Source organism: Arctopsyche grandis, chromosome 5 (assembly GCF_051622035.1).
Source record: "Arctopsyche grandis isolate Sample6627 chromosome 5, ASM5162203v2, whole genome shotgun sequence".
NCBI lineage: Eukaryota > Metazoa > Arthropoda > Insecta > Trichoptera > Hydropsychidae > Arctopsyche > Arctopsyche grandis.
Genome location: NC_135359.1, coordinates 4314128 through 4331366, shown reverse-complemented (window position 1 = coordinate 4331366; position 17239 = coordinate 4314128). Strand labels below are relative to the sequence as shown.

The 17239-nt window shown below is 32.5% G+C and overlaps 1 protein-coding gene across 1 annotated transcript in view; it reads right to left on the bottom strand.

Moving 5' to 3' along the window:
- LOC143911702 (potassium voltage-gated channel protein Shaw-like) overlaps positions 1–17239 on the bottom strand; it is a 183075-nt gene that overhangs the window by 49301 nt on the left and 116535 nt on the right. The window contains exon 7 of the mRNA XM_077430707.1: positions 16045–16359. Within this exon, the coding sequence (XP_077286833.1) occupies positions 16045–16359 (315 nt within the window). The remainder of the gene's footprint in view (positions 1–16044; positions 16360–17239) is intronic.

Here is a 17239-nt window from a genome sequence, read left to right as displayed (position 1 = left end):
ATTTCCTGTTCTTCAGCTTCTCGAAATCCAGAGATTTATGTATTAAAAATGCTGCAATGTTTGTAATTAATTGTCTAGGAAGGCGCTTTGGGGTATACCTGTTAGGCCTTCCGGGTATACCTATATATCTATGTAAAATAAATAAATAAATAAAATAATAGTAACATACTTTTCCAATCAAAAAAATATATCATACATACATACAAAGGTACATATTACAATATAAATATTTTCCATGCAGATCAAATTATATATGTATAGCATTTAATATGGCAAAAATCCAATATAAAAATTAAAAATAGGCGAAATGACAAATTTTTTACCAAATGTATCTTTTTCAATGCCAAAATTAGCATTTTAAAGCAGTATAATTGCGAAATTAGTATTAAAATTGAATATGTTCAATGTACATATAGTATGTATACATTGTATACCATTATTACAATAAATTGCCTATTACACAATCAATTTTTAATATTCATTGAATATGTTTGAAAATTAAATTAATTATTCTAAAAAATTTAAAGCAATTAAAATTTTTTTTTTCATATTCGCCTTAAATTTTTTGTGCCGGTAATTTGAAATACGATATTTAAATAATATCGAATGAAAATTAAACGAAGGAAAACATGTTTAATCATACAAATTTTCCCTCGCAAATAGGCTGTGTTGCGATTTCAATCATTTAATACAAAATCAAACAGAGTAAACGATCACTTCCGGCCAACGGAAATTTAGCAACACTCATCGGCAAATAGAATCGGTTTATTGGCAGAACGGTCATTGGTCTACAAAATGAGCTGATTTCAAACGAAAATTACCTTCAAAGGACTACATTTACACACGCTGATAATATTAACGTAAGTATAAGATGACAGTAAAGATAATCTTGAGAGCGCACAAACGTAACGACGACAAATGCCCGAGACATGAATTATGTAACGAGGGGTATATATGAAAAGAAAACCAAGTATCCGAAACGAATAAGTCAAACTTTGTCGAAGTGGCGCGTAAATAACCGTCACGGTTGGAAAAGTACACCGAATGTGAGGAAAAACCCTGGAATTTATTATTGTTGATAAACAAGCGTGGGTTGTTTTGATGATGTTTCGCTTCGGGGAGAGTTTCCCGACGAAACGAAAGTCGCCATGAATTATTCATAGTAATGTCGGGGTCTCATGCTTTTGCATGTCGACTCTCAGAATCAGCACCGGAAGCTTCCGATAGAGAATGGCACAATGCTTTTTGTTTTATCTGAAGCTTTTGCCCCTGCATTTGACGTCAACTCGACGAGATTATGCACGCACGCGAGGAAAAGTCAACAGTATACGTGATATGTGTCACATTGTAGACGTATGATGTTTTCCAGGTATATGCGTGTATTTTGTAATCGATATGAGCGTTTTCTTGTACATAATTCTGTGTAATATACAATTTGGGGTGGGGAATTTGATATTATTAAAGATGACGCAAATATGGTTGATGCGTAAGTAATGAAAGTACGATTCTATTTTTATATTGTTTTACGTTCGCAAAGGTGATAGGTAAGATCACATAGCCATTACATTAATATTAATATAAAAAATATCTGATGTTTACCGAACATTCATTATATCATGCGTATAATGTCAAAAGGTTTTCGAGGTATATAATAGAGATATTATTATTTTATTTTATTTTTACATAGATATACACCAGGAATTCCCCAATGCGCCTTCCTGGACAATTGATTACAAACACTGTAGCATTTTATTATTAAATAAATCACTGTATTTCCAGAAGCTGAAGAACACCAAATAACAATTAATTAATCCATTTTAGATTTGTACATAATGTTTAATAACAATAAATACAGAAGATTTGTGACAAGAGGAAAGATGACTGTTTGCCAATTTTGAGGAACTGTTTCGACAATGATCGGATAAAATTGGCAAAATCTGATAAGTAACGATCGATTTGGAGTCACAAATACCACCAAATCTAACCAGCAGTATAGCTGATCGAACCCACTGATCACTTGGTGCTAAACATGCACGCTAACATTAAGCCACACTGCTGGGTTAATGGTAGATATATGTATATGTATATATATAACCAGCAGCGTGGTAAGCATATTATGCTTTTGAGCATAATATGCTTAAGGTATATAATAGAGATATTATTATTATTTTATTTTATTTTTACATAGATATACACCAGGAAGTCCACAATGCGCCTTCCTGGACAATTAATTACAAACTATGCAGCATTTTATTATAGCATAAATCACTGTATTTCCAGAAGCTGAAGAACACCAAATAACAATTAATTACAGAATTAATCCATTGAGACATCTATGGATTTTAGATTTGTACATAATGTTTAAAAATTGTACATACAATAAATACAGAAGATTTGTGACAAGAGGAAAGATGACTGTTTGCCAATTTTGAGGAACTGTTTCAACAATGATCGGATAAAATTGGCAAAATCTGATAAGAAACGATCGATTTGGAGTCACAAATACCACCAAATCTAACCAGCAGTATAGCTGATCGAACCCACTGATCACTTGGTCCTAAACATACACGCTAACATTAAGCCACACTGCTGGGTTAATGGTAGATATATATTTATATAACCAACAGCATGGTAAGCATATTATGCTTTTGAGCAGGGTGGTCGCGGTTTGATTCCCACTAGTAGCTGCTGGCCAGCCTTGGTTTGTGACTCCAGGTCGATCGTTTCTTATCAGGATTTACCAATTTTACTAATTTTCATTGAAAAGGTACCTGTAAATTGGCATCTCCTTTTCTATCCCTCTTGTATATGTACAATATAACCAGCAGCGTGGACTAGTGGTAAGCATATTATGCTTTTGAACAGGGTGGTCACGGTTCGATTCCCACTAGCAGCTGCTGGTCAGACCATGGTTAGTGACTCTAGGTTAATCGTTTCCTTTCATAGTTTTCAAATTTTTCTGATTTTCATTGAAACGTTTCCTGTAAATTGGCATCTCCTTTTCTATCCCTCTTGCATATGTATATAACCAGCAGCATGGACTAGTGATAAGCATATTATGCTTTTGAGCAGGATGGTGACGGTTCAATTCCCATTAGTATCTGCTGGCCAGGCCTTTGGTTTATGACTCCAGATTGATCGTTTCCTTTCATAGTTTGCCAATTTTTCTGATTTTCATTGAACCAGTCCCTACAAATTGACATTTCCTTTACAATCTCTCTTGCAAATCTCAAATTATTCAGCGTCTTGAGGTTCGTCAATTTCTATAGTAAAATACTGCAATTTTTTTCCGTAGATGTCACTTTGGATGATTGTATGAATTCGCATTGTTTAAATGCTCGTATTATATCTGTATCAGTACACTCGTCACTTTAGGGCGAACTATAAAGGCGAATTTCTATGTTCGATTGAAATAAAATAACAAAATATATATTATTTAAATTGTTCTATTTTAGTAGTATAAAAATAGTTTAGACTCTATAATATTCTGATTTTGGAGAATTCTGCGTAGAAGTTTGGAGTTAAGTTATTAGTATACAAGTTTATTATGGTTCAATAGCGTTTAGTATTAACTTAGGTTTAGTAGAGGTGTTATTCAAGTTTATTATGGCTTACCAGTGAAGACACTAAACTTTGCTTGAGTCAAAATTCGTATTTATATATATGTTTATGTAATTTGGGTATTATATATAAAATTTAGCACTTATTTACCGTATTGTCTTAATACTCATCTAAAAAAGAACTAAATAATTAGTGTTGTTCGTAACAAATCCCCGTCTGTAACAAATGAACGAATGGCTACCAAATAAATAAATTGATCAAAAGATCTCGAATGTTTTTATGTGTACAATTTGGTGAGAGCTAATTTATTTTATTTTCTAAGAACGATCGTGAAATGTATTACTAGTCATGAATCCGTCTGTATATTATTTCTTGCAAACAGTTTGAAATACACGTATACAATATAAAGCAATAAAAAAAGCTACTTCAGCCATCGAAAATTGATTCAGAGTTTGTTTACTGGCTGATGATACACAATCCGAAAATAGAAATAATAAAACACTCGATATAGTGCAAGATCGTCGCTTTCTTCACGTGACGACAACTTGTGTCAGCTTTGTCGGATTTAGAAGACATTGAAGTAAATATAAAAATTGTAAAGCTCTTCTGCAATAAGAATTTACTTATATTCAAAAATAATGATCACAATTACGTAAGGCTTAGTCGATAGGGGAATACCTATAGCTATAGGCAACAAATTGAAATTATAAAGTAACTCAACTTCTTTTAATATTTTCATATAAAATTAGCATTTCTAAATCTACCTACATAATGTAAATACATACATATGTATGTAATTAACATTGTCCTATCATTTATCCAGCCCTTTGTATATATTTATGTACATATGCACATACATATATTATATTATAATCATTTGAAAGATTGTTTTTAGAATTAGATAAATATAAACATTTTTTTATAATTCATTAAATAATAAAATATATACATATGTATGAAACTATTAATAGGATTATTAAAATTCATCTAGCAGCTATAGACATTAGATATTTTACATACATTAACGGATCAATTGACAATTCATAGATATTATACATTTCATATACTGATATATATTTTTAATATAATATAAGAGAATCTTGACCGATTGATTCATTTTTTCTCCTATTCTATTTTTCCAATATTTCCATTATTTTTATACTTTAGTTTAGTTATGTAATGTGCTATTTAATCATATTATAGCTTTCATTCTTTTCCTTTTCATTTGTTTATTTTGTATTTACCTTTTTCATTTGTTTTATATTTGTAAATTTCAATTTCTTCTTATATTCTATCTTATAACCTTTTCCAAATATTTTAATACTATAGTTTAATTATGCAATGTACTACATATTTTGTCATGCCTTTATTCTTTACTTTTTTATTTGTTTTCCTTATATTTATCTTTTTCATTTTTGTAAAAATCTATTATTGGACTCGGATGTTACATATATTATTTATTTACTTTTTGTTTTTTTTTATACCTATCTCTGTACATCCTGTCTGTTGATTTTTCAATTAATAAAATAAAATAAAATAAAAAAATAAAATATTTTTACCTCAATTGGAAGTAGTACCTTAACTCTAGACAATCGAGGTTTTTTTATGTATTTCTCAGAAACCTTTTTATTTTATTTTATTAATTGAAAAATCAACAGACAGGATGTACATAGATATGTATAAAAAAACAAATAGTAAATAAATAATATATGTAACATCCGAGTCCAATAATAGATTTTTACAAAAATGAAAAAGATAAATATAAGGAAAACAAATTAAAAAGTAAAGAATAAAGGCATGACAAAATATATAGAAGATTGCATAATTAAACTATAGTATTAAAATATTTGGAAAAGGTTATAAAATAGAATATAAGAAGAAATTGAAATTTACTTTTAGTGTATTGAACTGAGATTTCATATCTTAAAGTTTTAAAATTAAGTGAATACCCGTCAAGCGGATGTGGCAGTTTACTCTTAAATGAAATGTTACATAGAAGTACATAGTATGTAGTTAGATTTTTTTTCCTCTAATTTTTTCGACCCTTTAAATATGTGTGCTCTCCACAAGAAAATTCAAGTATAATCCTTGTATCAATGTAATGAAAATAAAAAAATATCATCAAATTTAATAAACCGGAAGTGGGATTTTTTACTTTTATAAAGGTCAAAAATGTTGTGACCACAAGATTTTTTCAACAACATTGTATCAATCAAGCTGAAAATTTATATTATTCTTTATGTACTAACAAAGAGTTGACTAGGTTTTGTTTTAATATGTAGAATTATTAACGTCAACTTATGATGCGTTCTTTCCTTAACGTGATATTGACAGAAGGATGACAGATTTTTTTGACAAATGAAAAAACATATTTTATATATACATACGCGTGCATTCCGAATGACTCGATTAGAGTGTGCACATTCGGTCGAACCCCTATCGCGTGAAGATCCACCCCTCACAGTCAGAATTTCATCAGTCCATCTTCATATGTTTGTGCTTTACTGACAACATATACTTATATATATGAAGATTTTTGCATTTAGATTGACATAGCGGAGTCACGCCCACTTAGTTCGGGGAAAATCTATAACCGCCAGGAAAAACCACGTCCAAAACGGGCCGGGATGAAAATTTCACTGTTCGAACGAATATTCTGATTCATTTGATGTTCTTGCGACCGGAACCGCCGTTTCACGCTCAACTTCCGCTGCCAAACCCGGCTCGTGTTAAATGGACGTTTAATAACTTTCGACGAAATTAAAATGCGGCCGGCCAACTTTTGCTTTTAGCACACACACTCGGCGAATTTATTAAAGCGAATGTTTTATATCACGTTAATGTATTATTATATATATATACGTGACGATGTGGGAGGGGGGGGGGGGGGGGTTACGAAAGGTGAAAGCTCGTATGTGCACGTTTAAATAATTAATCACTTTTTAATTGAAAAGCAGACTTGATCGAACTTTGGCCGTTTGGTCGGCCTGATACGTCTGTTCGACTTTGTTTCGCAAAAGGACGACGAGTTTTGTAAAAGGTGATTGTTGAAATAAAATTACATGATGAAAGCTCGTTTGTTTTATTAAATAATTAATTTTCTATCTAGGTTTAAAACTAGCAGCATTATACTTTGCAATGGAGAGTGTATAGCTCTGTGGTCATTTTTACACACCTCTTTTACGTTTCACGTATTGCTTTTACATACGTGTATTATAATATTATACAATATGTTAGTAAAATAAAATTATAGTTAAATACAGTAAATTAAAGAAATTCTTCTATAGCACATTTATAAAATGCTGTATTTTGTTTTTTTTTTTTGTAGAATGGAGAAAGATAATAAAACAATTAATATAACGTCTCAACTCTAAATGGATACGATTTTTTGTTTTCTTCACATTATGAAACTTTCACTTAGGAGTTTTTACTTAATTGGTAAAAAAATCTATTTTTTCAGCAAAAGAAGGTCCATTCTATGAAATATAAAAATGAATTAAGGAAAGACCAACACAATTGCTGAAAAAAATTCTAACGGCTATAATTTAAAACATTTTCGAGTTCACGAAGATTTCTCATATAATACTTATGTACATATGTATGTATGTATGTATAATATAAGAAATCTTATAATTTTTTCATGATGGAAATATATTAGACATATATACATATATGAAAAGATTAGACTATTTTACTATAAATAAAAACGATTTTTTCAACAGCAATCAAGCATTTTTGGCATAATTTTAATGATGATAATTATGTACATTTGACTATATAATATGTATGCACATATGTTATAATTTGTACACAAAATATACCCAAAAATCTACGAATTTTACGAAATACAAGGAAAGCAAAATTACCTTGATGGAAAATGTCATGTTTTTAGTCAAAATAGGTCATTTTAGCCTCGTTATATTTCATAAAATTAGTATACATTATGAGTATTTTATTGTGTTCAAATAAAATATATTTACCCAGAAAAATTTTCAACTACTTTTGTTTTCAAAATAATGTCGGGAACATGGAATAAATCGATTTTTTGAGTCGACTGAAAACTACGCTTCTTCATACAAATACTCATTGCGAGCATGGCGCACTTTGTATGGGGAGTTTCGAGCTAAACGCCGACTTTGAATTCACGTTTTTTAGTCAAAACTTATCGAAATCGACCTAAATAAACTTCAATAGGTGAACACTAAGCGTTTATTTTTATTAAATGGTAAAAACATTAAACTATTATCAAAATAGTGAAAAAACACATACTTTTTCGAATTTTTTGTTGAAAATTAATTGGTTTGTAGGCATAGACATTGGTTTGTAGGCATTTGTAGGTCAAATAACATGACCAAATTTACACCGAAAAAAAACAATTTTTGATATATACCAAATCCTACTCTATATACACATTCATCTCCAACTAAACGAAAATGAATAGTAATTTGTGTGAGCTTTCAGTATTGACATCTCTCCAAAGCTCGTAAGCTTTCTGTCAATGATATGCCGAATTGTTTCCGACAAAGCTACGTGTGGAGGGTTGAAAAGTTTATTGAATTTGAATTCCAGCAAAGCTTCACAAAAACATCCACTTTCAACGAAACTAAAGATTCCCAACATTCCAACCATGCAATTTTATTTACGAAAATTTAAACACCAACAATGGAACACCTCTTAAACGAGATTATCCAGATTGAGATATATGTATGTAGGTACTAGGAGTGAACGAGTTCAATTATCGATTTTTAGAGTCGGAAACCGCTTGCTTGAGAAACTTTGTATAATTAGAGCTGATTCTGGTAGTGGTTCGTTTAAAATGCTTGGAATTTTCGCCGACGCGTACGAGGGTCGCATTTATTTGTAATTTGGCAGCAGCCGACATAAAAAGTGTGTGCTTTCGCAAGTGGAAAATCTCTCACCAAATGTGGCGTATCTCGGAATAATACAAAAGCCGACCGAATCATCAAAAGCTCTAAATAATTACGAATACAGAGTGAAAATCAAATTATCGCAAGCGTGATATATCACCGTTCGACTTTTCCGAGTAAATTGTCCCGCGATGGAAACTATACGGAAACTGTTTCTTTCCTTCATAAATAATTATCGAGCTTCTTTCCGGTGTGTTCGATGCTTTTTCGAGGTGCACTCTCGCCAAGAGGGGAAATCAAATATAAATGAAATCACTCCCAACGTCTCGACACGGCTGGAGTAATCTGACGAAAAGTTCTCCTTTCGCTAAGATTTTTCCATTCAAGATTCATGAAACGCATATGTTGTCGAGAGCGCACTACGAGAAACATCTATGAATTCATAATGTTCACTTCAAATGAAGCGGAAATCGTAATGGAACCGAATAAATCTTCGAACCGCGCGAAACGGAATTTTCCAGTCCGCAATTGTATGCATGTATTTGCGAATATGGCGTCGTTGTTGTATCTAAAGGGTTTTCGCATACGTTTATTGTCGTCGTAGCCCATTTAGAATTTAAATTCGTAGCAAACGAAGCCTGCACGGAATATCGTACATGTGTGTGTGTGTGTGTGTGTTTGTATAATTGTTAACGTCTCGTGTTGACTAAATTGTATTTTCTAGTTGTAGATTAAGTTTAACGTTCGCATGTCGCACGTTTGTAGACTCAATTTTAACTACAATATTATGCATCGTGGTTAACTTCGAGAACTAATTACTGGGAGATATGTAAGTTAAATCATTCGAACACGTTTAATATCATCTTATGTAACTTGTGCAGCATGCATTTGAATGCATAAAATTAAAATTGAAAAGAAATTAATAGCCACTGAATGCCGTAGATGACGGTTTTTCACTATCTACATAAAAAAGGTTTCAGCTATAAATAAAAATAAAATGGTTGCATTTATGAATAGTACCGAGAGGCTACCGGGTTCGATTCCATGCTGATCTTTAATGCTGCTGGTTAGACTTGTTTATTTGTGACTCCAAGTTGATCGTTTCCAATCAGAATTTGCTAATTTATCTGATTTCAATGTTGAAACGCTTCCTCCATCAAATTGGCCTATTCCATCCTACCTGCTATGTCACAAATATCTGAATTTGGTTTATGTACAATATGTAAAAAAAATATATATTTATTTTATTACATTTTATACCAGGAAGGCCTTACAGCTAAACCCCAATGCGCCTTCTTGGCCAATTACAAACAATGCAGCATTTTTATTACACAAGTCGATGAATTACGAGACAATGAAAACTCGCAAATCAACGAGACATCTATGAATTTTACATTCATTTTATTGTACATTAATCATACTCAAATAGTGGTGACATAGTAGGTAGGGAGGTTTTTAGCCAATTTAATCGGGAACCGTTTCAACAATTAAATCAGAGAAATTAGCAAACACTGATAGGAAACGACCAGTAGTATAGCTAAACAAGTCAGAAGTATAGCTCGGTGGTTGCGTTTATAGCTGAAAGGTCTCCGAGTTCCAGCCTTGGGTTGACCTCGATTGAAAAGAATTTATTTACAAGTGTTTTTGTAATGTTGCTGGTCAGACTTGGATATTTGAGCTCCAAGTCAATCTTTTCTTACCAGAGTTTGCCAATTTATCTGATTAATCTGAAATATATTCCGTCCATCCCACGTTAGTTGATTCATATGGCTAATTATATTCCAACTGGTCAAAATATATTACAACTGAAAGCACAGTTCAACTATGTATATGTAAATTGGTAACAGGTTAGGTTACCAATTTACTTAAAACTTCACTCAACTACTAAATCGAGTTGAAAAGTCAGATTTTTCTTTTAAAAGCATTTTTAAAGTTATCGTAATACGGTATTCATTACTTTCATTCGTGATGCCCAGCAAATATTAACGCATTATTGAATTCTAAATCAATCGTAAAAACATCAGAGCTCAAAACTCAACTGTTGTATTACAACTGGTGCACAATATTGAAATTTGTAGAAATATAATTTACTAGTTGAATTTTATTCGAATATGAATGACCTAAGACGCCAGTTGCAATATGTATGTATATTACAATTGAAAATATACTTCAACTGTAACATAAAATAGAACGTCACGAGTAATTTTTCATATTCTAATTCTGCATGAATTTATTGACGATATCAAGATAATTAAAATATTAATGAACATTTCTACGTTGAAATTTAATTGCACAATAAAATAAAAATACGATTATACAGAAGAAAACGAAGCTTTCAACGCGACGCGACGCCATTAAACGAATTATGCCCATTCGAGATAACAGACGTGGTTGCACTGAAATCTAACCCCGTTTCGTAAATGTGATAATAATAAAATAAAATGCAATATATACCGCGATAAAAATTCTTATTTTTCATCAGAAAAATGTCAAGTTTTAAACGTTGACCGCGTTCTAAAAACCGCCCGTTTCTCTGACGCACTACACATATAGTGCTATTTCAATACAGCATCAATTGTACCATCAGCATAAATTTTTCCCGTTGAATTAATACACAACAAGGCATTCTTTGTACTGATATGTAAAAAAAATGCTTAAATAAATTCGGAAAAGGCTCGAAACGACTTCAAAGCTGATGCAATATTCATCACTCAATAACGAATAGGGCGATAAAGGGATACGCACCCGTGTTCCGAAACCCCATAATACGTAGTTCCTAAATAGTGTCGTCGTATTTCGTGAAAGCGACCTTCGCTTGTAGCCTGCATTCCACTAAATCTTCAGAGGCTTTCGTGCTCCTTTTGTATGGCAAATTTATATTGTTGTCGTACCCTTTTTACGTGTGCGTGTTCAGTACGAGAGGAATTGCACAGCTTTCGCGAGCAGAATGTTCATCCGAAACGGATACGCTTTCGAATTATATTATAGATATCACGATATACATACGCACGCAGGCACTGTAAATATTATTATTGTATACATAGGTAGTTGCGTTGTTTGTTTTAGCAGCCGGTTATTTCGGTGGGGTTTAACGGATACGTGAGAGTACTAACTGGCGTGTTCGCGTTGCAAATTCGAGATTGGCTGTGGTTCGGATTTGGTGGCGAAATCAAGACCCTTCTCGTATAGTTTACTTGTCTAACCGCACCACTATTGTTAGCAATCCAAGAAAGCCGGCTTGGATAACGTGTATATGTAAACTTTCCACGTGTCTACATGTAATATGTAGGTACGCGCAAGATCCAACAATTTCTAGAAATAGTTACAAGCACCCACATAGGCTTGTACGCTTTCGATTTCACATCAAACGGAATATAAAATGAAGGACATAGAGATCATCCTATACATACATATATAGACACCCAAAATAAGACAAGAATTATATATGTATATCAATATAAGAATATTATTTTTTGAGACAGTGGAATTCAGAGAAATGTTATAATAATAGAAGGGCTACCTTACGAATAAATAAATTGTGGCAATATTACACGGTACGTCTCCATAACTCCGCTACAACGCACGAAATACAATCAGATCAATCTATATATACATATATATATATATATATATATATATATATATATATATATATATATATATATATATATATATATATACATGAGTGGTACGTGATGTACGTGTACATTGTCATGCGTGAGCGCAAGTTAGTTACCAACGTATACATTTCTTTAATTTTAACACACTGGCGCTTCATACTTTCACGTCGATAAAATCGTAATTTCGAATATTATTATTATAATGAGGTTTTATCCCGGTTTTTTTTCACGGTAAGCTTCCAGGACATGCATACAACAAATCCTGAAAGTTCCATCGTAATCGGTTGAGTAGTTTAGGAGCCTATTCGAGACAGACAAACAAACAAACAGACATTAAATTTTATATACCTCACATTTTATTTCAATAATGTCTATTGGAGTTTCATTTCTTTGTCTTTGCCTACTCACTTTATTTTCAACTCGCTTGTGGGAAGCAAGATAGAGTATAATGTGATTGTGTGGAATCCGCTTAAAGAAAATCACTCTCTTATAATTGAGAAAGTGCAATTCTTCGTTTCCTATATAGGAAATAGTATGGGTATTGCCCATATCTCTACCCTACTCCTTTCCATTTGGGCATGCGTGGGTATAATTCCCTTGAACTTCGGAGAAACTTCTCACTAATTCGTTTTGTTCTCCAACTTCTACGTGGTAATACGTCAAACCCGTCGTTGTTGGAACAATTGGGATTTTATGTCCCTAATAATTATGTGCATGGTAGACATCATCATTTGATAGTTGTACCTCTTGCTCGCACAGTTCTTTATCGAATGGCTCCTATTCCAAGACTACTATTGATTGTGAGTGTGATATTTTCTACCTCAATGAGCGTAGGTTATCGGAGATTATTTTAAATAATTTGTCTGGTAGCCTGCGCTCATCATTATGGATGGATGGATGAGTGGAATTTTGATTTTCTCTCTTCCATTTAGTCTTCGCAGGGATGTTTTGTATTTGCGGCTGGTTCTTATATATTGGTGCTGGCTATAGGTGCAAGACATTCCCTACTTTGTACTTTATTATTTGATATTTCTACTTTATCTGCTATTATTACTTATAATGCTATCGTTTTTACTAACCTCTTCTTAGTTCATAGAAACGATTTTATCGTGTGACGAAGTTTTTTTTATGTATTTTTTGTCTGTTTATATATTTTTATTTTTCTTATTTAACTGTGGCGCATTAGGAATTCCTGTAATGCCACAATGGTTCAAAATTAAACTTAAATAAATACACGTATGTATAAATTACCCATCCATTGTCAGTTCAATTTTATTCAATACCTTTACCTTTCAATATACCTCTCACCCGTGCTTTTCTCATTATTCAAAGCAATCTTCGTTTCATACTTCTCTGAATGCACTGAATCTTCGAGCATCCAGCGTCCAAGTTTTACGACACCGTCATTGATCGAAAATGTCCGCTATTGAGCAAAGAAAGTTCAAACTCGGCCTAATATAATCCTAGCCCAATAGGATGCAAATTCTTATTTCAAAGTAAGGATAACTTAAATGTATTACAAAAAAACCATTCAAAGACTCATTATATTTAATGTAAGCTTTAATTTTCCAGAGCTTATAATTTCATTTTGAATCAGTTCTTTGTCTCGTTTTGGGCACCATCTTATGAAACCTATCTACTAAGTAAATCTAGGTACGAATCTTGTTGCAATTATATTTCAAATTACTATGAAATCTACCTCTTTCCGTCTTTAAAAATACGCTATTCATCCTACACAAAGAGACACTATTATTTCTTGAGTTCAAAAAGAGCTTTTTTAAGATGGGTTCGGTTCGTTGGCAGCTTTGCTGACTCAGGAATTGCTTAAGAATCGCCTTTTTTTTCACTTTCACACCAAAATAAATTCCAGAAGATTATACCGGAGTGCAAAAAAGTTTGAAGCTTAAACTTTATATCGTATATATCTGTTATATTGTAGTATGTGCGTATATATAATATAATATACAATGTTGAAAGTTAAGTCGTAGCTCGTATAATACGCGAAGTTATATTGTGCTTTGGCGGAGGCTTCTATTTAATTTTTAAGCATGCAAGAGAATATGTGCTTGCTATATTTAACCTTGTATAATATATAATATGTGTGTGCGCGGTGTTCCTTAGAAACGTAGAAAATTAAAAAAGTAAATTTATATTTAAAGAAAAAATAAAAACTTAAAAGTTTTTGTTGTTACAACAACGTAGGAAAATGGAAAAGTGATCAAAAAGATAATGGAAAAACGAAAAGTTTGAAAGGAGAAAATTCTCCGAGAACAAATGCCACTTAAGCAGTAAAATATTTTACTTCATACATAGATAATTCAAAGCAAAAATTTCAAATTTGAAAATTCTTAATGAATTGTTGAAGTGATTCACTGTTTAAAAATTTAATACAGATTGAACAAATATAAAGATTTTTACTGGAAATTTTCAGAAATCAATTTCAACCCATTTTCTCACAATCCTGTGTCTCTAAATCGCGTTTAATATAAAATTCATAATAATCACACAACCACAATCACACATGTATGCACATACATACATATACTCGCATAAACAAAGTAATTTCGGCAAGCTTTTAATATAGCCATCCCTACAAAGCGTCAAAAAAAAAAAAAAACACTCAGGTGACGGTACAAGGGGATGAGAGAAGGGGATTGTTGGAAAATAATAAAAAAAAAGTGAAACATACTTTGAAAGGGAAAGAGGGGTGAAGGTGAAAGCTGCGTCCAGGTATTTCGGTTTTTGTTTGTTATGGACCGACAGGCCAGGACGAAGCACTTAGAAGATTGAATTCAATAACACGAATGAAGAGTAAATTTGATTCGCGAGCTTTCACTCGATAAGCCAAAGGGCACCGACGAAAGTCCGACCGAAGAAAAGCCGGAAAAATCGAAAAGCGACACCGCAACGCCGGAAATCGAAAGCGTGCGGTCTCGACCTAAAACTACTCGTTCTTTCTTTACACTCAATTAATTCGGCACTTGCTATGGTTTCCAACAAATAGACTTTCTATTTATAAAATCGCCGAGTATTGATTATGGTAAAATAATACCTTGCATATGTATGTAGTACATATACATATACTAATAAAATAATATCTCTGATACATTCAAAAACAATCATTGGATACATTCAAAAACAAAATAATATATATTTTAATTCTAAAAAAAGTATTTTTGTCGTTTTATCACATATAAAATTTATAATTTTGTACTATTTTTAGTCTGAATTTATAGTTGCATAATTTAAAACTTGAATATTAACACAATATAACACTGTAATTCATAAACGATTTTAAATAGACTAGTGGTTGACATATACTGCATTGAACAAAGTGGTCACGGGTTCAATCAATCAAATCCCACTGGTTTCTGCTAGCCAGACCTTATATTTGTGACTCCAGATCGATCGTTTCCTATCCGAGTTAGCCAATTTATCTGAATTGTATAAAATGCAGCAAATGTACAAATTTAACCATAAATGTATCTATGGATCTTAATTGATATGTACATATTTACTGAATTTACTGAATCCACTGAATTGTTTAAATTGCTGCAAATTTACAATTTAGACAGATGTCTCTGTGGATATTATTGATATGTATTGATTTACTTTGTATAATACTAAATAATATTTGTATCAAACATACAATATTTCTGGCCAGGAAGGCGCATTAAGGTTACCTGTTTACCTTTTATTTATACCTTTCTGATATAAATTAAAAGATTAAATAAATAAATAAATATTACAAACCAATCTTAAAAACATAGTCGATATTTAAATTAATTCTAAGATACTTATTTGACTTTGAGAACTTTCAAAACGAAGAAGAGACGGTACAGTTGTATTCATTGATTTTTCATCCGGCTACAATTCGCACCCGATGCAATTACATTCAATGCAATTCATTTGAGTGAATTGGTCTCACCGATACAAATCCAACGATCGCGATATACAGAGAGTGCCAACAAAAATATCACCACAATAACACATACCTGTAATTTCTCAGCATAGAAGACGAGACTGGCGAAGACGACGATGCCCAAAACCAAGAAGAAAACGAGAAGAGTCAACTCTTTGGCAGAAGCTTTGAAGGTGTGTATGAGGATCTTCAAACCGGGAGAATGCCTCGTCAGCTTGAACAGCCTCAGAATCTTGATTATAGAGATGAATTCCAAGATGTCAGTTTTATCTGTGAGCTTTTGCGCCATGCTGGTCTCTACTATGACGTCCATGTAAAAGCTCAAAGTGGCTATGAAGTCTATCACGTTGACCGGGGACTTGACGAACTCGATGATATTCGGCGCGACCTAGAAACACAAAATTAAATTCGGCGTGGATTAATTGAGAGTCTACGAAATTAATGTCGAGGGCAAAAAAGAGAGATAAAAAATTGGCGGAACATTCTTGTACGACCCGTAAGAAAAATTGAGTCCTTTGGGACCAAAGTAGCTTTATGGGGGGAAGGAAACAAAGCCCTATATGAAATGTCGACAAGAAAGAATCACCATAATCATTCTCTCAGAGGCGAATTAAATGAGCTATATTCGAAGGAAAACATCCGATATTATGTTTTACGCTTTTTTTCAGACCGGTGAAACACAAGACGGAGAGCACCAAATGATTGAAATAAATTACTGCTTTTGGTAAAGTGTAACATATGAATATACTCGTGAATGTTGAGATGTTTAATAAATTTTAAGAATAACATAACAACTATATCTAGATTACTATAAGCAAAAATTAGCCTCTTAATTATGCCACATTTAACGAGTTATCTTACTTTCAATATGAAATAACGGTATCCGGACATGTACTCCCTGGACACGTACCCCCGGACACATACCCCCAGCCAAAAACCCCCTGGACATTTACCCCCCGTGCAAATAACCCCCGCCATGGATAAAAATTGTTTAAAAATAGTAATAAATAATTAATAATTAAAAATAAACTAAAGTATTAGTGTGGTAGAGAGAGTGCAAAGAAAATTTCTGCGCTATCTCTACATGAGAGAGTTTGGGCGCTATCCCTACTTATTTCCCAGTAAGTTTGTCATGGGCTCCTTGGGGTTTGACTCCTTAGCTTCACGTAGAAACAATCACCTTGGTAAGCTTCTTATAAAAATTCTAAGGGGTGAATGTCATCTTCCCGAAGTTCTGTGTAATCTTAAACTTAGGGTACCTGAGAAAC